The sequence below is a fragment of the Danio aesculapii genome, chromosome 9 (assembly GCF_903798145.1).
Source record: "Danio aesculapii chromosome 9, fDanAes4.1, whole genome shotgun sequence".
Lineage (NCBI taxonomy): Eukaryota > Metazoa > Chordata > Actinopteri > Cypriniformes > Danionidae > Danio > Danio aesculapii.
The window spans coordinates 34,303,671-34,330,423 of record NC_079443.1 but is presented as its reverse complement, the minus strand read 5'-3'; the positions used below and the strand labels follow the sequence as shown (position 1 = coordinate 34,330,423).

The 26,753-nt window shown below is 37.4% G+C and overlaps 2 protein-coding genes across 15 annotated transcripts; one reads left to right on the top strand and one right to left on the bottom strand.

Moving 5' to 3' along the window:
• Window positions 1-979: 979 nt before the first annotated feature.
• Window positions 980-18,023, bottom strand: ddx3xa (DEAD-box helicase 3 X-linked a). Of its 14 annotated transcripts, none has more exons than XM_056465533.1 (22): window positions 17,660-18,023; window positions 14,465-14,516; window positions 12,574-12,621; window positions 12,085-12,144; window positions 11,644-11,736; window positions 11,485-11,556; window positions 10,733-10,816; window positions 10,025-10,201; window positions 9,813-9,948; window positions 8,495-8,608; window positions 8,304-8,403; window positions 8,056-8,191; window positions 7,563-7,660; window positions 7,358-7,459; window positions 7,118-7,278; window positions 6,842-6,986; window positions 6,602-6,746; window positions 5,575-5,756; window positions 4,604-4,721; window positions 4,377-4,530; window positions 4,169-4,293; window positions 980-3,784 (listed from the first exon to the last, which is right to left on the bottom strand). In XM_056465533.1, the coding sequence occupies exons 1-22, from the start codon at window positions 17,702-17,704 to the stop codon at window positions 3,693-3,695; spliced, it is 2,439 nt and encodes an 812-aa protein (XP_056321508.1). In that variant the 5' UTR covers window positions 17,705-18,023; the 3' UTR covers window positions 980-3,692. The 14 variants fall into 14 exon arrangements, with proteins under 14 accessions (XP_056321508.1, XP_056321509.1, XP_056321510.1 ...); XM_056465534.1 differs by having other exon boundaries at window positions 7,358-7,456; XM_056465535.1 differs by having other exon boundaries at window positions 12,085-12,141.
• A 2,530-nt stretch (window positions 18,024-20,553) lies between these two features.
• On the top strand, window positions 20,554-26,067 carry rpl8 (ribosomal protein L8). The gene is made up of 6 exons (XM_056465530.1): window positions 20,554-20,648; window positions 21,428-21,571; window positions 23,305-23,446; window positions 23,539-23,757; window positions 25,670-25,785; window positions 25,875-26,067. Exons 2-6 carry the CDS (start codon window positions 21,434-21,436, stop codon window positions 26,031-26,033), a joined length of 774 nt encoding a protein of 257 aa, XP_056321505.1. The 5' UTR covers window positions 20,554-20,648; window positions 21,428-21,433; the 3' UTR covers window positions 26,034-26,067.
• The last annotated feature ends 686 nt before the right edge of the window (window positions 26,068-26,753 follow it).

Below are 26,753 nucleotides of genomic sequence, written 5' to 3'. Positions count from 1 at the left end.
GATATTCCAGTTAACGTGCATAAATCTAATTCGCATGTTTGGATAGAAACAGCTACTTAAAACAATGTCCTCTGATGGACTATTTTAAACCAGGCAATTCTATAGAAATATTTTTAGTTGAAGTGTCCCATTCAAGATCATATGACTGAAGAGTTCACTTTTTTTGGAACAACTATAAAATGTTGTTTTGATGTCCTTTAGTGTGACATCACTGCCTTGTCCAACAAGTCTTGGGTCATAAAAGTTTTTCATAATTTAATATAAGACAAAAGGCACTATATGAATCTTCCCATTTAAGGTACAGTTAAACAGGTAATGGCATGCATGTTTCCTTTAAAGACAGTGCTTTATGAAAACAATATATTACATGTTTTGTATAACCCCCTGTGTACTGCTCAAATTGACTACACTATTATGTTCGTGGCTGTTTTTGCCCCATTGACTTCCATTATCATGACATTTTTTTTGATTGAAATGCATGACAGAATAGTATCTTGCATTCTTGATTGTTGGTGGTGTTTCCTGTTGGGAATGCATGATTATATACTGTCCTGGCTTTGTAATCCAAAAAACTAAAAAAAAAAAAAAATAAAAAAAATAAATCATCACAATGGAAGACAATGGGGCAAAAACTGTCCCGAACATAACGAAAGGGTAATACATTTTCCCAGTGTATTGCTGAATTTTTGGAAGATTTTCAAGGCATTTTCCCCAAAATGTGTGTCAAAACAAGGTGTCACCAAAAATAATTCCCTTTGCTGAAACAGAGAAAGTTGTGGCCAATTTAAGACTCAAAAAAAAAAAAAAAAAAAAAATCACCCCGGCGAGAATGAAAGCATCCCCAACAGCACACAAGGGTAAATGGCAATTCATCAACATGCATACATTTTTTTTTTAGCTTCAGTGATTAAGACTTGAATCATGAACCGAGAATCACCCAACGCAAGCAGAAGAAATAAGACAAGTGACACTGTCCAAGTAAAGAAGAAATTTCTATTTTGTAAACAAACTGGCATCAACTAAACGTCAAACAACTCCACCGAGCTTAAATCACATTAAGAACAGCCGTTACAATGAATGATCCAATTTCGGCTACATCAAACACTTAAGAAACCATGCTTGATTTGTAAGGAATTTTGCATCAGAAACTTTTTATTTTGGTAAAATCATACAATAAACGCACAGCCGAGTCGTCTCATGCAGTGCAGAGCCTAGAAGCTACGACATAAAGCAAATACTAAATCTAAGGGGCTCTGGTGTCCTCTCAGGGAGCAAACTAATGGCCCATCAGAATGGTGAGGGCTGGGGTGTGATTTCAGTGTTTTCCAATACACATTAAGACTTATTGCTAGAGTGGATACTTGCAGCTTCTCCTGAGTGGACTAATACCAGAGTCGCCATATGTGTGTGTGTAAATACGATAGAGATCAACCACATGTTCCAGGTTGCCATGTGCCAGACATTGACAGAAACAAAAATTCAACAGAACAAATGCCAATCTGCAGGACAGAAAAAAGCACATATTTGGAGAATCTGGACACTTTTTGTATTGATACTTAACATTTTTTAACAATGACTTTTGATTTCCAAACCTTGGCATGTTTTTGTTTCTTTTCCTTTTTCCATTTTCATTATTTTCCAGTTTCCAATTTTGAGAGCCAATTAGTAATTCCATAGCGACGTGTTGCTGTTAGGCCTTTAACAGCTGTGGAGACTGACTGAGTCCATTACGTCTGAAACATTAAAAAGCTCACGCTACCCCGAAATATAGAAATTTTTCACGCATACAGGTGACATTCAACATTCAAGTGCCAGTGTTTAGGTATTGTCTTTTGGTCAAGTTTCTTGAAACTTTCAAAGAATCACTTTGAGGCTTATAAAAATAAATATTTGTCAAAAAATGCTTAATAAATTACACAAAACTAGCAGCAAAAGTAGAATCTAGAAATCTGTGTGCAAATAGCTAAATTCCCCACTGCTAAATTCGCCCTGGTCCCAAATAAATCCTGGTAAATAGTGAGAACCCTTCCCCTTTTTGTAAACAAGCTGCGTTATCTCCGGTCTCCTGACACAATATTTGGAAGCTTGAGGACATGCGCACTCAAGACACGTATATAAAACTCGAAATGTGCAATAAAAGAACTTTGTAAAACTTGATGGGCACAACGTACATGGGCCTAGACCTAACTAAAGTAGCACCATTCAACTTGAAGTTCTCAATACTGTCAGTGCATCCGCTTAAATTCATCAATTAAAAAACAAATGAACAAAAGAAAAAGTCAAGGCACAACTCACTTGAGAAGAAAATCTATTGCACTTGCGATAAATGCCTTATTTCTCCTCCACTCGAGCGCTTCCTCCCTTTTCAAGAAAGGAAGCAGAAAACTGGCTCCACGGCCAGTGGTTGAAGTTCACATCTAACAAGATGAATTTCAGGAGCTGACAGCATTCATTGACCTCTTGTCTGACAGCTCACAAGCTAAAATGGTGGCCTGTCTAACTGCACTCACGCCAGGCCCAAATCAGATCCACCGATGCCTCAAAATGAACTCTCATGGCGCTGCCTCTACCTATGAAAAAGGGAGCCATGCCTGCAGCGCAGCTTGAAAAGAGAGGACATCTGTATTAAAAGAAAGCCTGCAACAATTCATTCGTCTTCTCTTCTTGACCAAAAAACAAAACACTAGCATGCGTATATGTGACCAAAGCAGCCATGATCCAAAAGGCACGGCCGCTTTGGTTCTGTGGTCCGTTTGTCGTCTTTTGAACTTCGCTTTCAGGATGGCAGGCATTTTTTGTTTTGCTGACATTTCTAAAGAAACACTTTATCAAAAAACCTCAGAGTTTTTCAATAAATCGCATCTGCTTCTCTAAAATGTAGTCATCGTTTCCAGAAAGAAAAGTAGTAGTTCTTAACAAAAAATGCTGCCCACTTACAGTGGCTAGCACGTGGTTCTTACTAGCTGCCATAACACTGTCAAGTCAATTAAAACTAGTGGAGTAAGAAGTTCCAGCATTTAGAATTTTCAAACACTGAGTATTTCCAATATTTGTTGTGAATATCACAACTGGAATGGCCTTTTCAAGACAACCGTATCCCAAAATAGGTGTCTCTCCAGGATAGAGTGAGCAAAACAAAAGTCAGACCGATTTGTCCCTTGTGACACAGTTGCTTCACAGAGCGTCTGCAAAGCACCTGTGAAAAGTGTTTTACTTCATGGCTTGTATTGTTGGCTTCATGATATCGGTGATAATTTGAAGTTCAAATGGAACAGCGACTCGCACAGAGTCACAGTATTCCAGTATTTGCCAAGGTTTGATTAAGTACAAGCTTTCAAACGCCTTTACAGAAAGAAAAATAAAAAACTAAATTAAGCTCTTGGCCAAGTTCACTCGATGAAAATAACAAAACTAAATTCCTGTCTATATTCAAAAAGGCACAGTACATTCACATACAAATGATCCTCTTTTTTAACAAAGAAAAAAAGTCAAAAACCTAGGTGCTGTAAGAGATCAATACACAAGTGGGCATTCTTGGTTTTCTGCTCCGGTTTTGCCACAGATCAGCTCCCTTTAGAATGTGGGCAGAGAATCACAGCGTGTAATGTACCGAGTTCATAAAGCTACACAGGGGGTAGAGTCTGGCTATGATAACATGTGGTTTCCGGTCCGCTAGTTTGGCAAATGTATTTTTAGTTGCCCCACCAGTCCACCTGAGTGTAGTTTCCTCCATAGTTTCCATAGGTGCCCCCATAGCTGTCACCACCGAAACTCCCAAAGCCACCTATAACAGACACTGAAGTCAGGACTGCGTTCAGCAATACAATTACTCAACCCATTTCCACTCACACCAGAACACTTGATCAAATTAAACTTTGAATAAAATACTGGTCAATCTTTGTTTATTAAATTGTATTAAGTCAATTTTTCATATGACTAATTTTAAAAGCAACTTAAGATATTTAACAAATTAACACATTTGGATTGATGCCAAGCGAAAGTGGCATGCTAATTTCTGTATTGGCCATTTCCCATACTTTAACAAAAAGTTAAATAATTAAAATTGTGTGTTTACACTGAATTCATTCATAACCCTTACCTAAATAACTGTTAACAAAAAGTGTAACCATGAGATATAAAATAAAATGTGGTTTCACGTAAAACTAACCCTTATTGCCTCCAAAACCTCTGTTTCCTCCATGGCCGCCAGTGTTGCGAGCGCCACGGTTGCCGAAAGTGTTGCCACCCCCAGCCATCTGGCGGTAATCTCTGGCCCCAAAACCACCAGAGAACCTGCAGAAAAAGGAGCAACATGTCATGAGCATGAAAAATATATAACCCCAATGGGACATCTTGAGCACATTGAGGTTCTGTACCTTTTGGGACGTCCACGGTTGGTGCTCTTGTGCTGGTGCTCATAGGCAAGGTTCTCAAGCCAGGAAGGAACCTCTTGTTTGGCCTCCACCAGGATGTCTAGCAGATCTTTAGTGATGTTGCTGTTCTTATCATTGTAAAAGGATGTGGCCAGCCCTGAAGACATATGTTGATCATTCAAACAGATCTATTTGCATGCAAGACAATGAAAAATGAGAGCAAAACTCACCAAGGTTTCCCACGCGGCCTGTACGACCAATGCGATGGACATACTCCTCAATGTCACTGGGCAAGTCAAAGTTGATGACGTGTTTCACGTTGGAGATGTCAAGGCCACGTGCAGCCACCTGATCAATACAAAAACACCATCAACTAAACACGCACAAGAAAAGCCAGAGGTGTCCAGAGAACACGATAGAATACACAAGACGTGCCACTCGTATAGTTTTGAATGGGGAAAGTGTATTGGTCAATATGGCAAATGAAGCCCCACTTTCTAGTAGAGGAGCCAGTCATCGATCATTATAGACTGATGATTTGCCGGGGGCAAAAGCTCAGATCAGACGTGTACTTTTACGACAGTTTGGTGGTCAAACACACTGGAATCTTAGCAATTACTTGCTTCACAGACATGAGGATGAAGCTTGAAATCTAAACTTAAATGAACCCACTACACTTGAGAACAGAAGTTCTTTAGTTTTGTAATCCGTATGAAACGAACGTGAGGTACAGTCCTGTCAAACACACATCACATGACTGTAGCAACTACTCAAACGCCCACAAACTTGTAAACAGAATTGCTGTCATTTCTGGAAGAGTGTTACCATCAAGACCAAATTGTGAATTACTTAAGACCAGCGCGATCAGATGATCATTATTCAGAGGATGATAATGTGCAGAATGGCCATAAATGAGGTTGGTGTTGTGATCTTGTTCCTTTCGAATGTGCATGTGCATTAGCTCGGGCAACCTGAAAAAATGCCAATTTAGTTTGATTCAAACATTTAGAAACTAAACTTATGAGACGGTTGTAGTTTAATTTTAATATGCATCTACATATGTAATGTAATCATGAGCTTGGCAAACAGTTTTGGAGAATTCGATGTTTCTCCATTCAGACAAAATGCCAGAGTGGCGTTTTCAAAGATGGCCGCTGAGTGAAATGCCTTGCCTTAAAAGCGACTTTGGAACTATACTTACAGCAGTGGCAACCATGATGGGGCATCGTCCAGAACGAAACTGGTGAAGCGCCTCCTCACGATCACGCTGAGAGCGGTCACCATGGATACTGGTGCAGGCATAGCCCTCACGGTAGAGAAAGTCCTCAAGAGCGTCTGCGCCCTTCTTGGTCTCCACAAACACTAGTGTGAGAGAATCCTTGCCTGCAAGAACCAACAAGTCATTTTGAGAAAGGGTTTTGTATATTTTGAAGAGCAATATTACATTTAGAATCAGTGTCTCTGCAGTAGTCAAGTTCTGGCATGACTGCCATTAGCATGTAAGAGGATGCATTTGTAGAGCACACTGCTTTTAAAATGTCACTGTGTGACTTCTTTCCCTCTTTTTAAGCTACTAAACAGAAACCTTCTGTTAGAGGCTGTGCTTAGATAATGTTGGCATGGTAACACTGACCTACCAGACTTATCTAATGGCACTGGTGTCTCAGTGCTGTATTGCTATGGTTATACATGGAGCTCTGCCAAAGAGACAGTCACTGTTTACTACCACCAAAAAAAAAAACTGTCACATCATGATGACTCTCATAAACTAGTCACTGTGTACCATAATACTTCTGCATTACAATTTTTGTAATTATATTTAATATATTTGTTGAAATAAAAGCCAAGGGAAAATTTAGAATTAAAAAAAATTATAATAAATTGTAAATAATTGTAGATACTTTTTTTAAAACCAAACCAGAAGCGTTGTATGTATGTGGTGAACCAAAATGCTGCAATCATTCACAGACAAACTGAACATACAGATTTCAGTCTCTTCTAGTTTGATGCTCAGGGAATTGTACACATCTCTATTTGATTATGTAGTTATGTGATAATTCAGTTGTGATTCTATCTTTATTTCCCACATTGCAGAAATCATACAGCACTAAATAACACAATACAATAACACATATACACCATCTGTTGTTTTCTCACACAAAGTTTAACCATGTGTGCCAACAACACACTGACATTGTAAAACACTGAACAAGGAAAAAATACCTCACCTGTAGCATTGAGCAGGTCAAGGAGGAAGGAGCGCTTGTCATTCTCTTCTACCCAAACCACCTTCTGAGTGATGTTCTCTGAGGTGGAGCCCACACGGCCCACAGCAAGGAAGATGTACTCCTCAAGAAAGTCACGGGCCAGAATCTTAATATAAAATAGTACAGGAACAATGTGTTCCTCATTAAAATTCACATGGATAATGATCCTTCCTGGTAAGACACAAGTAATTGCATGCATACCTGAATCTCTTTCGGGAAGGTGGCACTGAACATCATGGTCTGGCGAGAACCTTTAGGAGGCATTGTGTCCTGTTCCACAATACGCCTGATTTGAGGTTCAAAACCCATATCAAGCATTCTGTCAGCTTCATCCAACACCAGATATCTGCAAATGAAGTTATTTTTCAGAACCAAGATGTATGTGAGCCTACAGTCTACAACCATTCTCTGCTGCCACTTCTGAGCACCTCAGTTTGGAACAACCTTTTAAATGAGGCAACCATGTACTACACTTACTTGCAGTAATCCAGACCAATCTTGCCCCGCTCCATCATGTCTACCAAACGACCAGGGGTGGCCACCAGCAGATGACAGCCTCTTTCCAAATCACGGATCTGCTGGCCAATATCTGCACCACCGTACACTACACATGGCCGCACTCTGGAGCGGTAAGCAAACTGCAAGACAAGAACAAAACGCGTTTTACACCGAACCAACATTTGCTAACCTAAAACTGCTCCATCACCAAACACATACCTTTCTGGCCTCGTCATAAATCTGAAGTGCAAGTTCTCTGGTTGGAGCCAGGACAAGAGAAATGGGATACTGCTTACGACGAACATACTTTCCATTCTCCTGCTTGAGAGAGACCAAAACAAAAGGCTTAGTCGCAGAAGCAGAAGTTCTTTTCTTGAGAAGACTCTTTGAATAACTGAAGGCCAGTAAAGTGATGTATAGTCACCTGGGTGCTGGCTTTGGTGGCCTGCAGTGCCTCTCCAGGTCCCTCAGTGTAGATCTGACTCAGCACAGGAAGCAAAAAGGCTGCAGTCTTCCCCGAGCCTGAGGGAACAGAGCAAACACACTTGAAGCAAACTCTAAGATTGCTCACCACTGCTTATACATCTACACATTGAATTTCATTTGTATTGACGAATCCAGACTTTGATCATTCAGCCTGGTCAACACTGCAGTTTATTCTGACCAAGCATAACCTGCTGAGACAGGAAGTGCTGAGCTAACCCACATGTAAAATGGGCAGCAATCCAGGATGGCAAATACACAAAGGAAAACATTTATGAAAGAGCTGCTATCTAATTGTAATATACTGCCATCCAAAATGGTCCACATTTAAGGTCCTAAAAATAATTGTTATTCAACAGCATGAACTTGGACTCACAACTATTCACTTTAGACCGGTAAACCTTGGACAATGGGCACAGTCTTAAATGACCCACCTGTCTGTGCACAGGCCATCAGGTCCCTCTTGGCCTTGATGATGGGAATTGCATACTTTTGAACAGGAGTAGGACGTGTGTAGCGGCTCAGGGTGATGTTGCCCATAATTATCTCACCCATGTCTACATCATGGAACTGAAAAGACAGAAAGCAGACACACACACATCATCTGCAGTTCTTTTAGTGGCCTTCCACTTCATTTGTTTTGGCACTCGATGTACAAAAGCAATTGAACCATCAGGCTTACACTCTCAATATGCCCAGGAGAGTTTGATCCAGTGGCCTCCACAGGAATGTCATCATACTTCTCAAAGTTAATCCCCGTGTTGCTCCCAGAGAACAGCTCACTGTCGTTCAGAGGAGAAAACAATGGCTTATTCACAATACCAGATGGATTCTCTTCAGGACACACAGTGAGATTAACAGTCAGCCACTTACTGTTCTAGACGCTCATTGGGGGGCGTTGGCTTTGACCAGTCCTCTTCATCTCTGGACTCTTCAACCCAACGGCTGTTTCCTCCTGTTCCTCCTCCAAAGCCTCCACGCTCATACCTGTCAACAAAATTCATTTATAAATGAATGATCATTTGAATAATTTCTATTGTGGTTACGGTTCAAGTAGAACTTTGTAACAACAATCATGTGATATTGACGGCTGTTCAGTAGTTTCAGTTAACTACAGCACTTTGTATTAAATGCTAGTAATGTTACATCTGATAGCACAGGCAAATAAGACATATGACCTTTTACTCCATCTCACTTCATAACTTAAGTCGAGTGTTTGAAACAAGTCCTTCTGTGAGTTATGGCTTCTTACACAGTATAAGGCACACAACACATTTCATATATTCTAAGCAGTGATAAAGGAGTTGCATCATAACATGCTTTTTTTTTTTTAAATCAGGAAAATTATAGGAACTTCGATTAATGTTGTTTTGGGTTTATCAATTAATGAAAATTTTTTTTTTTTTAAAAGTCACATTTTCAATTCATTCACCAACTGCAATAAGGATTTGAGGGCTTATTTGGTGATCCACTGCGACTGGTGGATACTGCAGATCACATCACCGCACTTAACTCACTAGATGTGCACAACAAATGCAGTAAAGGCTCATACACACCGTGGCGCTTTTTGTTTGAGTTTTACGAGATGTTTTTCCGGATTCAAACCCAAGCGATTTTCTCTGGCGTCGAGCTGAAGAGTATGCAAAATCACTCCTTGACGTTAGATGGCGCTACACAACTTTAAGCTTCTGCCACCCGCTTATAACACAGAAGAAGAGAGAAAGCTAACATGCTTGTTGTTAAAGTTACTGGCGATTTGAACAAGCATGGATTGTTCAAGTAGCAGCTCCAGCTCTAGCGATGAACAAAGGATTATGGTTCACCAGTGCAATAAGCAGCTCCATGTTCATATCACCTCTGGGCCATCTTCTTCAATGTGCGCTCGCATTGACAGTTTTGCACTTAAGCGCCTTCAAGTGCTGTTTACTGTAACTTCAGCAGCTCCATGCACGCGGCAATTTATCAAATAGTCCAATCTTCAAGTATTAAGTCTTGGCCAATTAAAAATCAAGTGTTCATAAACTGTTCAAGTACGAGACTTTGAATTGAATACTAGACTTGTGCACGAAATCAGGTCCAAACAAAAAGCTGCACGATATTGGAAAAAATCTGACACTGCAATATTTAATTTTTCTGCGAGATAGATGCATGTGTGTGTGTATGTGTATGGTTTAACTGAACAATTACTCACCGTCCTCTTGAGCTAGCTCCTCTGTCATTGAAGAATGCAGACTTTCCTCTGTCAGATCGCCCACCAAAGCTTGCATACGCATCCCTGTTCACCACAGAGTTCCAGCCTCCATCTTTGTTTTCATATGTCCCATAACCTGCAATTTGATCATTTCAATGACTAAAACAACTTTCAAATGCATCGTCATCAAATTTCACTTGTAAAGTTCTCACCTGCATTATGCACTGGCTGGTTAAAGGAAGCACCATTCCTGTTTCCACGAAAGCCACCTCGTCCTCCTCGGTCATTGCGAAGAGGCCCACGGGTGAAGTTTGCAGTCCCATTCATACGACCATCATGATATCCATTGACAAAACCATTGGTACGACTACCATCCCATCCTGGAGAATCTTTCATAAAAAGACAGAGAGGACATTGAGAGAATGGCTCAAGATTATAACTTTGCTCAAAGCCAAAACAGCTTTCAGTGATGGTTGAGTGAGTGGCAGATGTGAAAAGCCAGTAAGTAATTTACATCTATGGCAGCAAATAGAACAATTCAAGTCAGTTGAGTGAACCAGACAAAATGGGCTCATGGCACTGCACCAAAAAACAAAAAGCTGATCAAGAACACAGAATTTCTGGCCAGAATTGGCACTTTCGTTTATAAAAACATATGAATCAAAAAACTATTCAGTCATCTAGTGACTCGCACAGCTTTTCCTTTGAGAAAAATCTTGTTTAAGGAACCAAGAGCACAAATGCTCCAAAATCATGTACTCCTTTATAGTGCAATGTATATATTCAAACAAGTTTGTGAATATACAAGCGCTAGAGCCTACACAGACAAATCACCACAGAACTGGGTGATTATTTGCTGCTTGAAAACTGGCGAAAGCAGGCCAAGCCATGCCATGCCACGGTCTGATGCTCAAATTTACCACAGCGATCAGCCCAGCTGATAACACTGGCTGCGTCCTCATTTCCATCGGTGGCTACACTGCTGTCGGTGCGCGCAGGAGAGGCTGCAAGTGACACACACACACACAAAAATTAGCAGAGACTGTGCTTATGCAAATGCATACACATATCTCTATTACTTTAGTCTACTAAGCACAAATCACTGCCTCAAACTGTGCTTACACCACACAAACAAACATAAGCTTTTCCAAACTAACTTTAAAAAGCTTTAAGGAGCACACTCACTACTGACCTACTTGCTAATCAGAAAGCAAAGGCATACTGTCAAACATATGATGAGGAATCATCAAAATAACCTTTGTGGCAGGCAATAAATGCAATCGAAGTAAACAGCAGAGTAAAATAAACATTCGCCTACATAGTCTCGCAATAAATGTAAACTTGAGAAAAACACACATGGACATGGTGTCTCTTGGCAAGTTTGTAACCAAACAATTGACGTGGCAGCAGTGAAACGTGTCAAAGCTCAGATCAGAAGATATTGGACTATTCGAAGCAAACAAACTACATTGTGGTGTAGTTAGTGATGTTAACATGTGCTTACTAAGTATTTAAGAAGAACCCCCACACAATTAAGCATGCTATTGACATGTGGCATCAGAACACGTCTCAAGCAAAGTCCACAAACTTCAGCCTAGGGGTCTAGTTAAAATGCGGTGATGTCAGAGCAGAGCAGATAGACGATGCAGAAGTCACATGCATAAAGATATACCACATCTGTCTGGCCAGCCACTAGTGTAGGTGTGATAAAATGCGAGCTCCTGGGACGCAAATCTCTGGGAACCTAAGCAGAGGTATAGGGCACTTAAGACAACCATTCCTTCACAAATGGAGGAACGCAATAGCAAATCAGCTCTTTCTAAATAGTTACCAGTCCTAAAGTCATTCCATCCAGTTGGATAGTTATGCCTGTGTCTTTGGTTTCCCTCAGGGTGCCAACTCTGAGGATACTGTTTGGGAGAAACTTGAGGAACAGTTTCACATCATCAGAAAATGGTGAAATATTTTCAAAGCAGTGTGTGTGTGTCTAATCTATCTTTGCTCACATTCAGAAAGTCAATTAGAATAGAGAAGAAAGGAGAAATACAAGCAACCGCAGCTGCTGGATAATCACAGGGTCGGACAAAGCAATCAAAGCTTTGCAGACTCTAAAACGGCTCCTTTCAGTTTCAAAAAGTGTGACGTCCACTCAACACTCTGAGAACTGACTTTAAATGTCTGGCTCCCAAAGTACTGGCTCTGAAGGCATGGAATTAAATTTTCATGCATCTTGGAAGCAAAGCACCTTCAGCAGAACCTGACCAAGACTTACAGCTCTGTACTGGTGCCACTGAATAACCGCTCTGTCTACCAGAGGAATAAGCATTTCCTGCTGTGAAAAAACAAGAATGAAGTCAAAGTGTAGAAAGAAATTCAACAACTGATCACAAAGCATTGATTAGAGGATGTAAAGATCATTGATGTGATGAAATGGAGGTGACTCAGTTGGAATGGGAAAAATCAAACTCTACTAAAATGATTCTTTTGAAATAATTAAAACAAATTTAAAAGAACTTTTTTTATAGCATCAATTCCCCAGATTTTAGTGACATTAACAAGAGTTAAAACGCAATCAAATACTTTTGTCATGAGAATATTTTCACATATCAGTAAATTTAATCATAGACATCCAAGAAAATGTGTCTATCCAATAAGTTTTATGAAGCAAAAACTCCATTTGAAGCGTAAATATGCCAATTTTGCAAACAATTCTCCTTAAATTACTTATTGTCAGTTGGTCAAGTAAACCAGTCTAACGTACCATTTTTTGATGCGTCTTTGTTTCTCAAATGAGGAGGAATGTAACGCCCTGAAAGAAAATAAACATTTATTGATTTATTAATTTAAAAATAATAATAATTAATAATAAAAAGTTGTGGTGTTTTAAGTATTAATGTATAAGGTGTATTTAAGAGTGTGTTCACACTTAGTAGCTTTGGTTCGATTAAAATAAACTTGCGATTGCTCTATTAGTGTGGTCCATGTGAATCTGTCATTTGGATGTTGGTGAACAGCTGAAAAGATGAGTCAAAGTTTACTTTCAAACAAGCTCTTGTGCAGTTAGAAAAAAAAAATAAATTATAAAAAAATCAATTAATTATATATATATATATATATATATATATATATATATATATATATATATATATATATATATATATATATATATATATATATATATATATATATATATATATATATATATATATATAAATAAATATATATAAATATGTTCTACTCATCTCAATAGTGGGGTTGTCCATTTCAGTTCAATACAGACATCAGAAATAGATTGCCTTGCAGAATTTCTTTTTAATGTGCAATAGAGAAATATCTAACACAGTTTTAACTTCCTTAAACTTTGTTAAAGTTCTGAACATATTTAAAAAATAAATAAATAAAAATACTACCACATGTATGAACAAAACCAGCAGGTACAGTACCTGACAAAAGTCTTGTCGCCTATGCAAGTTTTAGAAACAACAAATAATAACTTGACTTCTAGTTGATCATTTGACATCAGAAGTGGCTTATATCAAAGGCCTCTAGATTACACTTATTCATCAAAATAAAACATGATCCTGCCATGATATTTAATTAGGACAATAAGGTCTGACTTTGCTTAGTCTTGTCAGTTAACATAAATAATGTACAGTATAGAATATAAAGTCATGGTGCAGTGGAAGAATTAATATTGTGTATGACTCCCATGAGCTTGGAGGACTGCCTCCATACATCTCTGCAATGACACAAATAACTTATTAATAAAGTCATCTGGAATGCAAAGAAAGCATTCTTGCAGGACTCCCAGAGTTCATCAAGATTCTTTGGATTCATCTTCAATGCCTCCATCTTACCAATAATTACTCAATAATGATCATACCTGGTGACTGGGCTGGCCAATCCAGAAGCACCTTGACCTTCTTTGCTTTCAGAAACTTTGATGTGGAAGCTGAAGTATGAGGAGTCCTATCCTGCTGAAGAATGTGTCGTCCCCTGTGGTTTGTAATGTAATGAGCAGCAAAAATGTCTTGATACCTCAGGCTGTTGATGTTGTAATTCACTCTGCAGATCTCTTGCATACCCACATACTGAATGTAACCCCAAACCATGATTTTTCCTTCACCAAACTTGACTGATTTCTATAATAATTGGGGGTCCATGCGGGTTCCAATAGGCCTTCTGCAGTATTTGTGATGATTTATTCATTGGGGGGGGGGGGATTCTACCTTCTGCCAATTTTCCAAATTATCAACTAGAAGTCAAGTTATTATTTGTTGCTCTTACAACTAGGATCAACAATAAGACTTTTGTCAGGAATTGTACAGCCAGAATAGTTAAGTATATTCTCTAAGTTCTGTCACAAAATTTAAATCACGAAACCATATTTTTGTTTTCAGTCTTTAGGTTCAGTGTTACAACTGACATTGTGTACACCAAATAAATTAAATGCAATTTTCTTTTTTGAAGACTAGACCAAACTAAAAGTGTGAACACACCTTAAAATGTGCTCTTGGAACTTGAAGGAAGAAACAATAACAAAACTCTATAAAAAATAAATAAAATAAATAAAAAAGGACAAATATGAGAGGGCTGTGATTCTAAATGGCATTTAATGCAATTGTAGAGTGACTGAGATAAATTAGACTTACGGCCAGTGCCAGCACCCTGTCCATCAGCTGAGTTCAAGTCTAAGACAGCAAGCTGAGAGACAAAAAGAGCACAGTGGGACACATTAGTACTTCTCCAGTTACAAACATATGCAGATGCCACCTACTGTAAACAAAGAGTAATCTCTTTACTGCTTTAAATCTGAGAACAGAGTTTAAAGGACCTGTCTGACTTATAAGCTAAATGAAAACTGTCATTTTTTGACAAGTTGCCCTACAAATTGTTATTCAGTGGCACACAAAATACATTACGCCTTGATTGTCTGTAACTTTTTTTACCACCCATGCAATAAAGAGACAGGCCAAATATCTTCTTTTGTACCCCACACAGTAAAGTCAAACAGGTTTACAATATTAGTGTACAGTAAATCATGATCACTCACATGCTGTCTAGTAATAATGCTAATTATTTAACTAAAATGGCACTCAAAACAGTTCAAATATACAAGTCAAAAAAATCTTTGAAAAGATTTATTGGTGTTTGCGGTTTTTGGAGTACATTTTAAACAACAAAAATGATAACTTAACTGCAACTTGTTTACTTATTTTACTTAAATTCTTCATTCATAAATGCAAAATTTTGTAAATAGCTTCTCATTTGATTGCATTTAAAAAGGAGTTTGCCACCTATGCAGAGGCTTTAAAAATAATGAAGGGTGAGAAGGAAAAATCAGGGTTTCTGCAGGTTTCACAAAGTTAAATTTAAAACATTAAGACATTTTTAGATTGTTGTGAATTAAATTTTAGACTTATACAGGGCTAAATGCGAAGGATTTTTTAAAAACCCCAGTTAGAAAAGATTTTCACTTTCCCCATCAAAAAAATTATTCAAATTGAATACATTTAATAATACTACATGAATAAATTTGTTTAAATTTTTAAATATATCCATTCACAAGCCCTATAACTCTTACCAAGAATAGAACAAAACATAGCTGTCAATTACTCCAGTCTACAATAAAAATAATTTAATGATAAAAAAATAAAGGTCAGCATCCTCAGCAGTAAATAACTTAAGCTATTGTTACTGTACGGAAAGTAATTAAATGCTATTTTTTTTTAAATAAAACGTTTTATTGATATGGGTTGTTGGTGACTGTATAGGGGTTAATGGCCAGATAGGGTTTTAATACAACAAAAGAAAATCATGAAGGAAATTAAAATGATTTAAGACCTACAACACAACATTTTTGTAGATTTAAGACTTTTAAAGCCTAAAATTTTGCTTTTGAGATTTAAGACATTTTAAGACCCAGCAGATACCCTGAAAATTGTATGAGTTTTTTCAAGAATATGGTTTTATTTATCCCCTTACAAAGTTTCTGTTTGATGCATGCACGGTTTGTTGTATATTTCTGTTAAGTTATTTTATACATGTTTGTTTGTATTGTCTAATTGTATGGTTTTATATTTGATTCATTGCATATCTCACATTTCACAGTCAGTTTTGTGAAAGATTACACTGGAATTGAGTTTGGCCTAAATCAGAGATGCCCAAAGTAAGGGCCCGCTGGCCAAAGTTGGCCCATGGTAACCTTTGATTTAGCCCGCCATCCCATCTGAAAAGAGAGGGAGAATGATGGGGAGGTGACTGAGGTGAATGCCTTTGACAGGGATCGTCATTTCTAATTTAACGTAACCTTTTGCTTCTTTGTTTTATTGATGAGGTACAAAAAACTGAAATGATTCAATTAAATATTGTAAATGTATCAGACATTTAAAATGTAAATACTGTCAGTTGACAGCTAGAGGACAATGCACAAGTTATCTGTGAGCAAATCAAGGTGAAGGCAGGAGCTGATCGACTAGTGTATTCAGCGTTGAACTCCATAGCGTTATAAATGGGATATTTACTGTTTTTACAGTAAATAGTTCATTATAAAATGTTAAAAATTAAACTGGGTTAGTTAATATGATTTAAAGCAACAATTTCTAGTTTTGTTAAGTATTATCGAATAAATTAGCAAATACCCCTTTGCAAATTAATTGTAATATGGTTTGGTATACATTTGGCCCACAGCCCTCAATCAAGTTTGGTTTTTGGCCCATTATAGGAAAAACTTTGGGCGTCCCTGACCTAAATTGTTGTTTTTCAATGGCAAAAATAAAAGTATTCAGAACATAAAGAAATTAAGTTTTAAATATGTGAAATAAATTCTTTAATATTGACATCAGTTTAAATTGTTGTGTACTAGAATGTGATTTTTTTAAATGACCACTCTTTTTAAAAGCTGCCGTGCCTCCATTTAGGAGCTTTACCATGTACAATTTTTCAGATGGGCCAAGCGTAGCTAAACAGCCCTGGTCACGTGACTGTTTACGTCAGCCACATAAAAAATGATACTTGAAATCAAAACAATCTGTGCGGCCATTTACAGCTGACACTGTATAAAATCAATCAGCCCTTTGTTGGAGCCTTTAAACTTTCTGTAATGGCCGGGATTAAAGTGGGTAATCAAATTTCAAGAGCTCCTGCCACAAATGTTTGGCCCTAGTCAAGCCTACAAAGCCATCGTGATCGTGATGCCACGATACATTCGAATCAATCACACAATGAACTAGATCTAGAAATGGCCAGAAAGATATGAACAAAACAAACCAGCTTGTTCCATGAAAAAGTTAGTCGTTTTTTCACATTTAAAGGTTGCATCAAACTAGCGTACAGGCCGTAGACTCAAACGTCGGATAGATTTCGAGGCCATGCGGCTTTTAAACAGACACTGTACATAAACAACTATTTTATAGGTTTTATATAACCTGATAGAAACTATAGTTTGTGTCACGATGATGGAAAAAGTCCAAATCTGATTTTAATTAAGGTTTGCCGGTTGCCGAAATGCGGGAAATAAACAACGAACGAGCTAAACAGGAAAAGGCGTCGGCTGTGTCTCAAACAATGCTTCACACTCTACATGTTCAGTTGCCAAACAACTATTGTTTTACGTTATCTGTAATTGTATAAATTTAATAAACGTAAAGGATTACAACACGAGGAACTGCGATTGTGTCTCAATTCCTACTGAAAAACCAGCCCTAGAGACATTTCTGAGCCGACGCAATGCTAAGAATGCTGTCTAGGAAGGAAGCTCACTAGGATTTGAGACGCAACCTGTGTGTCAAAGCCAACCGATCAAAGCGATTACAGAGCTCACATCTTTAAACATATTCACAGCCTACCTGCTGATCTAGACCGTGTGAACCGTCGACGACCACATGACTCATAACTAAAGAGAATAAGTGAGGATTACTCCTTTAATTTTGAAAAGCTGTTTCTTTGTTGTCTAAAGGATTTCAGCCAAGTCTCCTTTTATAACGACGTCACTTGCTCTTTTGTAGTCCCGTCCTTCTCTGGGGGCTTTTTGTGCCAAGACAGCCGTCGGAAAACACAAGGAAATGTCAGCGTGTAGGTTATCCTGCGTGATGCCTTGTAATAACCCAAAAAAAAGTCCGAAAATTGAAGTTTCTTTCGGGATGTCTCTGTTTTCTGCCCGCTGTGCTGGTAGCAGCCCAGTGTGTGCTGTGGCTCTTGGCTTCAGGCTAAATGCCATTGGATCAGCGAGCGGAGGAAAGACGTCACGGCGCCTGAAATATCGCGATACTCGCCTTGGCACACCATGTTAAAGCGCCTGTTTTTTTAATGTTCCGAGCTTTGATAAACGTTCATGTTGTACTAATATGTCGATTATAACAAGGGATTTTTGCTTTCATTAGTACAAAACATATAAATAACTTTTCTACTAATGGCACCTTTGTTTTTCAAAAGCAAATACATTTTATTTTCTGCTGATTGTGTGACGCACATTTTTAAAATAGTATATTATGTTATATTATGTATGTATATAAACTTTTCGATTAAAAAAATTGTACATTTGGAAAAAAAGTGTAAAATTTGTTATAAAGTATAAGGTGCTTACTTCTTACATTAAAATATTGAATTCACAAGTGCAAAGTTATGGAAACAAATGATTGTTTTTAAAAAGCAGATAGCCCTGTTATACTAAGGTCTCCAAAATATATTGATTAAGATAAAATAATTGGATAAAGTCAGGAAGCTATTACAATTTTTTTAAATCAGCATATGTATTTGGACAGAGTAGTTTTACTTATTTATAATGTTTTTATTATTGATTAAAGGAAGAATTTGAAAATTATTACATAAATGACTTGTATCAGATGGTTTATTAACTTATTTACCACATAAAATCTATTCCTTTTCATATACATTCTGTCAATAAATGTACATAACTTGTTATGTTGGTTTTAATCAGGCTCAAATTATATAAATCTTTAAGAACTGTGATAAAACGATATCTTTGAATTTATTCAAGGTAACTAAAATTACTACCACAGAATTCTATTAATTTTAAAAATGTTTTCAAATTAATAATTCAAATTCACAGTTCTAAAAGTGTAAGTATGTTGGAGATGACAGTAATACAATATTCATAATCCAACCGATCATACTAAATTGTCTTTTGATTTAAATTATTACAAAGCTCTTTTTTTCTGAAGAATGAGTAAATGTCATGTTTAAGGGATAGTGGCAAAGTATAAAGATTTAAAATGCCAATTAATTTGGGGGCTGCACTTTGGTCTTTAGTGGTGTTTTAACATTCCATAAAAAAAAACATTTTTTCTAAATATGCTTGCCTTTTATCTAAATATGCTTGTCTAAAGGACTACAAATCATGGTAAAAATGTAGTCTTTTTCTTGTTGTTTTATTAAAGAACAAAATTATTGTTTTATTAATATACACACACTCTTATATATATGCACGCCTAGATCAATGACTTTTTATGCTTGACATTTGTTTAAATTGTTGAAAATTGTTCATAAAGAAATTAAACAAACTAGGTACAGTGACAGCTCTAAGTAAATATCAGAAAAAAGCCTACCAGGCCCGTAGTCACGTGGTTTGGAAGACCCACCCCTCACTAACAAAGGTCCAGAATTTGTCCCATAAATGAGCTCATTTGTCCTATTTGAACTGCTATGCCATCATAAATTGTGAAAATAACGTATTGAAGAAGGCTTTAAGACCGAGAAGAAACTGATGTAAGTGATGTCATCTTTTACTACTGACCTACTGTATTGATGTTAAATAGCCAAGACATTTTACAAGTAACTTTTACTCTACATATTGGACCTTATTCTTGAAAGAAAAAAAGACCAATAAAAAGCCATGAAGCACCAAATTTTGAAGTATATAAAAGTTAATTGTTATACTAATTAGGCGATTGTTGCTATCCATATATTTTTTTAAATATACTTTTTACAAGAGAGCCTAGATAAATCAGGAAGCTCCACGCTATTTTTATGATTATTATAGTTACGTTTCAATTTTTTATTATTCAATTTGCCAAATTCTGACTGAGTAAAGTTGAATGTGCTGGCTAGTTTTTTTTTAATTTGCCTAATAAATGACAATAGGCTACTTAGCTTTAATTTTTAAAAAGTTTTTTTAATTAAAAATGTTCCTAATGAAATAGGATGTAATAAATGTGTATTAAAATAATATGTGTAATATTAATAATATGTAATATTTTCATATTTCTTTATTCTAAATCTTTAGAAAATGTTTTTGGTACATCAAAAAGTGTGGTTATGAGAACCAGTCGACAAGCTAATGCAGAACATTTTTTGCTGTCACTAAAATGCAGTATTTAAACCTCATAGTTAAATAGAAAATGAGGCGAATGACTGCATAAATGGCCAGTTTTTGAGATAAAAGAACCACCCTTTCCCCCTTTCAGCATGCTGGCGACGGGCCTGATCCAATGGACTGATCACATGCCTGCCATCACATAATAGCCAAAATATGCAACCATCGTTTTTGTCCGATGCAGCAACAGCAGGTGATCGACCCGCTGCTGCCTCCTCATGGCTTCTTTTTTTACATCCAAAGATGTGTAGCCTTTGCTTAGTAACGTGTATAACGAACAACGACACATCACGAACACAGTAATATATGTGCAACACATGTTAGAATGAACTGTTGCTTAATGAAACGCTCAGCCCTTTAATTTTTAAACGGCTTTCTCATGTTCAGCCTCCAGGAGACGCTGTGCACCCATCCGGGTTCCTGACCCTCTCGTTCCGCCTATTTCACCGGAAGAAAATCCGCATCGCCCCCTTTCGCTTCCTCTTTCCGTCAACGGAGTTTAGGTATGGGAAACAATCTTCTGTCTCTCCGTTCAATCTAAATACAATCACCGCTTAAAGTTCACCATCCATACACGTAACAGCCATTATAGTGTCGCCACAGTAGCCGAGTACACTTCTGCGCCGTTTGTGTCCGTATACAGCAGAAAGTGTGTGATATTGATGATGAAAGTGTTGATGGTTCTCAGGTCTGGTGTTGTGGCCTAAAGCGCCGGCCGCTCTGCAATGGCCACCTGCTTGCGGATTTAAACGAGCCTTGTTCCTTTATAAACCTGCTTAAATGAGATTTTATGTTTTGTTTTTAATTGTACGAGTCGCCACTGTGGAAAACAGCCTCGCTAACTACTAACATTAGCAGTTAGCAATTTTTAACACCGCCTGTCACCGCGCTAGACATAGTAAAGTTTAAGGTAAATGTTCCGTCAGCTTTCATTGACTAGTTTCAATTTCCGACTCTGTAACGATGTTTTCATACACCCACTTCATAAATAAGATGTAAAGGAAAAATATACCCTAAAAACTTTACAAAACGTATGGCTTTTCTTGAGCATCATTCACTGCACGTTGTTTCATAGGGTTAAATGTGACAAGTCAATCTGAATGGGACATTGTCATGTTTTACTTAATGAAAGGTATTTAAACACTTTGCTCTGTTAGACTAATTTGAGCTTATCACAACATTTACATATAGTTTTTTTGTTACTGGGTTGTTTTTGTTTCTATGAAGTTGCTTTTAGATGAAAGCATGTGCTGAAGTTTTAAATATGTTATTGTTTCTGCAGGCCGCAATGGGACGTGTGATCAGGGGACAGAGAAAAGGTGCGGGCTCCGTCTTCAAAGCCCATGTCAAGCACAGAAAAGGTCCTGCTAAACTCCGTCATATTGACTTCGCTGAACGCCATGGCTACATCAAGGGAATCGTGAAGGTAAATGTGTGGAGGAAAAGTTGAACACCCCTTTTTCAACACCGGCTACTAAGATGTGTTTTGAGGTCTGTGGTTTTCCAAAGTGAAGTTGGTTTAAATTCACACATTTGTTCAGTGACAGCTCCTTATATTTTACTACAGTACGTTGAATATTCTGACTGAAATTACATGCAAGTATGACTTCAAAACAACATCAGCACTTTTTAATTGACTGTGAGCAATATTGTACTTTGACAGTAATTGGCAGCTAATATGATTTCACTATTTAGAATATGCAATGAAAGCTTTTCTGAAATTATATTATTAATGAGAAAGTCTGAATGTAGGAATATAAAAACAACGGCAGTGTTTTCCAACTACTTCCAGAGGTAGTGAGAGTCTTATGCAGGATAACTTCGGGCACCTAAAGTCTTAATGTCTTAAATTTCTAAAACAAAATTTTAGGCCTTCTTAAATTCACTGAAATATTATTTTGTATGTGTTCGTTTTAAACAGGTCTTAATTTTCCTCTGTCCAAGTAAAGCTACTCAATTGGGCTGACATCCATCCAATCATCAACAATCCATCTTAACATAATCAGGGAAAGAAAACTTAAAATTACACTGTTCATCATGGTTATAACAGAGCAATTTATCCCATTACGTTATCTTCCATTCATACAAAAACTATTTACAGAAGTAAGGACAATTTATGAAAAGACATGTTTATAACAGAAATGCATTAGGTTGAATAGAAGTTATACTCGATCAAGAGAAGTTACATGCAGTCAATTTGGACCAAAAGCCAACAAATATATATTTTTGATTATTTATATAGTTGCTTCTACAGTAAATATACTTCTAACAATGTTGAACTTGTCATTTAAATAAGAAAAAGAAATAGGTTGAAAAGTGTATACAACTAGAGTTTTCTTGTTTTGACACATTGAAGTAGGTCGCTAAGAAATAACTACATTTGTTATTTATTTTTTTTTTTTTTTGCCAACCGGGCCATTAGAAATATTCATTAGTGTTTAACCCTGTATAAGTCTAAAGTCTCCTTCATAATGGTCTTAGAAGGGTCTTAAATTTGACTTGAAACCTGCAGAAACCCTGCAATGTTAATTCAGCATCTGATAGAGTAAGATGACATTCACTTTCTAACGTGACACTATATAACATGTAACTTATGATATTGTTACTAGTTGTTTCCAACACAAACCCACTGCATTTTCAATCTGTCAGATCAGGGCAAAAGCTTCCCTCAATCACTTTTTCTGCTCTTCCATTGGAGTTTGAAGGGATAGTTTACCCCAAAATCAAACTGATCTCATTTACTCATTCTTACTGCTCTTCAATACAGAAAAAAACCCTCAAACATGTTTGGAACACAAAATATACTTGTTATATACTTACTGTTGTAAGCCAGCAGCCATTGACTCTTTGTTCTTACTTTGAATGTCAGGCACTGCTGGCTTTCTTCAGATTATCTTGTTTTTCTTTCAACAAAAAAAAGAAATTCATACAATTTTAATGGAATTTAAATTTGAGGTGACCTATCTTTTTAAGTCACAATATTACACAAGATCTGTAGACATGGCTGTTCATTTGGAGCCAACCCTCAAAGAAATCAAAGTGTACAAAAGAGTGATTAAAAAGGCTTGAGACCTGATCAACCCAAAATGAATCTTAACAGCAGCTGTGAACTGCTCCCTATTAAGGGGAACTCACAAAGTGCTCCACTTTCTCCTGCAGGACATCATTCATGACCCCGGCCGTGGAGCTCCTCTGGCTAAGGTGATGTTTCGTGACCCTTACCGCTTCAAGAAGAGGACCGAGCTGTTCATCGCAGCTGAAGGCATCCACACCGGCCAGTTCATCTACTGCGGCAAGAAAGGTAATGCACTTCAGGACAACACTAGAGCAAGCATATGTCCAGCGGTGTGTGTGCGCGCATGTATTGACCGGAGTCTGTTTGGCTTGCTGCAGCCCAGCTGAACATTGGCAATGTGCTCCCCGTTGGCACCATGCCTGAGGGCACCATAGTCTGCTGTCTGGAGGAGAAGCCAGGAGACAGAGGCAAACTGGCTCGCGCGTCCGGAAACTACGCCACAGTCATTTCCCACAATCCCGAGACCAAGAAATCCAGAGTGAAGCTTCCGTCTGGATCCAAGAAGGTCATCTCTTCTGCAAACAGAGCTGTTGTTGGTAAGCAGAAGTGCTGGGGGACTTCAAAATCTGTTGATCTTTCATTTCATGGAGATAATATTCAATATTCGTGCAAGATGAAGAGGTTAAGAGGCATTAGAATAAGTGTAATACAGCTTCATTGTTTTACAGTAATGTAGAGGGTATAAGACTGTTCTGTTGCTCTTTTATGAGAACGTAAACCAGGGTGTCAGCTGGGTCATGAGTTTTGTTTTTTTAAGCCCTTAAAAAGTCCCAAATTCACTGAAATATTGTGTTGTAGGTCTTAAATCATATTAAACAGTACTTAATTTTGCTTTGTCCAAGGAAAGCTACTCAGTCAGGCCAACATCCATCCACTGAGCAACAATACATCAGTAAAACCTCATTTGTTTACATTATATTTAAGGTTATTTGAAGGAGATCCACAACAACTGTTAGACATTTTTGCAGCAAACTTCCCAATTTAAATTCCCTAATCAGCGAATAAATAAAACCAATTTCTCATGATCCTCGGCCATCTGAAAAAAACCTTGATGTTTAACCCTGTAACACTTGAAACCTGCAGAAACCCTGGTAAACTCTGTATTAAAGTGTAAAGTATATACCAACATCTTTGCCTGGCATGTTTAGAGTCATTTCATCATATGTTAAAACAGGGGTTCCCAAACTTCTCAATTCGCGACCCCCAAAATAACAATGCCAGTGACTCGTGACCCCCAATATCCTCTGAGGTGGTTATACATGGATAAACCTTGCACACATACCAATAGGCGCAAGTGTATTTGTCGTTTAATTTTGGAGAATGCCACTGAGACCTTCCTCCATGTTTAATTGTGGCCTGAATTGGTTTTTAATATATGCGAGTGCCGTAAAGGTGTCAAAGTTTAACTTAAAATCAGTCTGATGCTATTGCTGTGGCTCTAATATAGTGTAATCACCCCAGGGGTCGCAAAAATCGAAAAGCTGATGGCTTTTTATTTTATTTTATGTAACTATATATATTTTTCTGTTGGTTCTACTAGTTTAATAAAATGAATTTGATTGTCAGCGCCAATAGCCTAGTGGTACTGTGTGCTGGCATATAGCACCGACGTGCTCACGGCGACCAGAGTTCAATTCCCGTCTCGAGGTCCTTTGCTGATCCTTCCCCTCTCTCTGCTCCCAATGCTTTCCTGTCTGAAATCTCTACTGTCCTATCATAATAAAGGTGAAAACCCCCTAAAAATAATTATTTAAAAAAAAAAATTAATTGATTTTTGGAAATCACCAAGTGACCCCCACTTTGGGAACCACTGTGTTAAAAGACTGCTTCAGGATAACTGTGGAACCCTAAACTACTAATTAATTGTCATTTAAATCATTCTACTTTGCCATATATATGTATATATATATATATATATATATATATATATATATATATATATATATATATATATATATATATAAAACATTTATAATGATGGAGTGAAGGTGGAATGAATTTCACCAATACTTATTTTTTGATCTTATTTTTGATGGGTTATTTGAAATGAAGTTTACCTGCGTTTAATGTTTCCTGTTACTATGACTTGTATAAATGAGTTGAAAGTCTTTAGGCCTAACTAGTTGCTAGTTTGTTTTTTCTTATGTTTGTCATACAGCTTTTTATGACTGGTGATTTAAGTTTAAGAGAACGGTTGTGAATCTTGTCTAAAGTGCAGGGCTTGTCATTAAAAAAAAAAAAAAAAAATATATATATATATATATGGTCTAGAAAAGGCACGCTGGTTTCATATGGTAATGCAAATGTGTTTAATCTCAGGGTTATCTAAAGTAAAAATGTACATCAGAATCATTTAACAGATGATTAAAAATGCTTGAGGGGATTTTTTGATATTAAATGAATCCTGTAAGTGTTTAAGGAGCTGAAGCTTACCATGTTGTTTTAAAGGTGTTGTTGCTGGTGGTGGTCGTATCGACAAACCTATCCTGAAGGCAGGACGTGCTTACCACAAATACAAGGCCAAGAGAAACTGCTGGCCTCGTGTCCGTGGTGTGGCTATGAACGTAAGCACATTTCATGTATTATTACAGGTCATGTTAGATTCTGATTTTAAGCCGTATATGCTGATTTTAAAAATCTGATCCTCCTGCAGCCTGTTGAGCATCCCTTCGGTGGTGGTAACCATCAGCACATTGGTAAACCCTCAACCATCAGGAGAGACGCGCCCGCTGGACGCAAGGTCGGTCTCATCGCTGCCCGTCGTACTGGCAGACTGCGAGGAACAAAGACCGTCCAGGACAAAGAAAACTGATCTGTATCTTCATATTAAAATGTGTCCCAACAAATTTCACTTGTCTGGTGACTTTATCAGCTGCTGTTTCTGCACGAACACTCACATCACTTTTTGTGCTTGCCTGTCATATAATTGTATTCACACCAGCGCTTTAATCAAATCATACTCCTTAAATAACTTTAAAATAGTGTATAGATTTCAGTATAATTTTGATCATTTACTCACTCATACATAATAGTTTAAAAACATCTCTAAACTATGAACATCACAATTATTTAAACTTGGTCAATTTCAAATCAAAATCCACCTGCTCCTGTACACCTAAAACAAAATATAGTGAGCTTGAATGTTGGATGAGTTACTGTTGTAAATGACGACAGGAACTTTGTTTTTTGAATTGCATCCAGTCAAGACAGGAAGACATTTGAGTGTGGTTTTTTCGATAAGTTTTCCCAGACTTACATTTCCTGCCCATAAGAACTCTTCATGTAGTGTTTGAAAGGTGGATGTTCAGAAAGTGGCAGGTGGTCCATGAACTCTGCAGCCCACTCAAAGGGAAGTGAATATTAGGTGTACAAATCCTTAATGTTTTATGTGCATTTTCTACAAAAGTGCCTGTTGGTTCATCCTTCAGTATAAACACTGAGCCTAATTTAAGCTCAGATGAGTTTTAATATCTCTTCCCAAATTCAGGCAAGGTTGCTGTATGCATCAATGTTCATTTAATGCATCAGGCTG

Bases quoted from the DNA above. Each gene is read 5' to 3' on its own strand.
- ddx3xa (XM_056465531.1), bottom strand. From the start codon at position 17,704: ATGAGTCATGTGGTCGTCGACGGTTCACACGGTCTAGATCAGCAG. The intron at 9,949-10,024 runs GTGAGAACTTTA...ATCAAATTGCAG, and splicing joins CCAGCCAGTGCATAATGCAG to GTTATGGGACATATGAAAAC. The intron at 5,757-6,601 runs GTGAGGTATTTT...TGGTTCTTGCAG, and splicing joins TGACCTGCTCAATGCTACAG to GCAAGGATTCTCTCACACTA.
- rpl8 (XM_056465530.1), top strand. From the start codon at position 21,434: ATGGGACGTGTGATCAGGGGACAGAGAAAAGGTGCGGGCTCCGTCTTC. The intron at 23,447-23,538 runs GTAATGCACTTC...GGCTTGCTGCAG, and splicing joins CATCTACTGCGGCAAGAAAG to CCCAGCTGAACATTGGCAAT. The intron at 23,758-25,669 runs GTAAGCAGAAGT...GTTGTTTTAAAG, and splicing joins TGCAAACAGAGCTGTTGTTG to GTGTTGTTGCTGGTGGTGGT.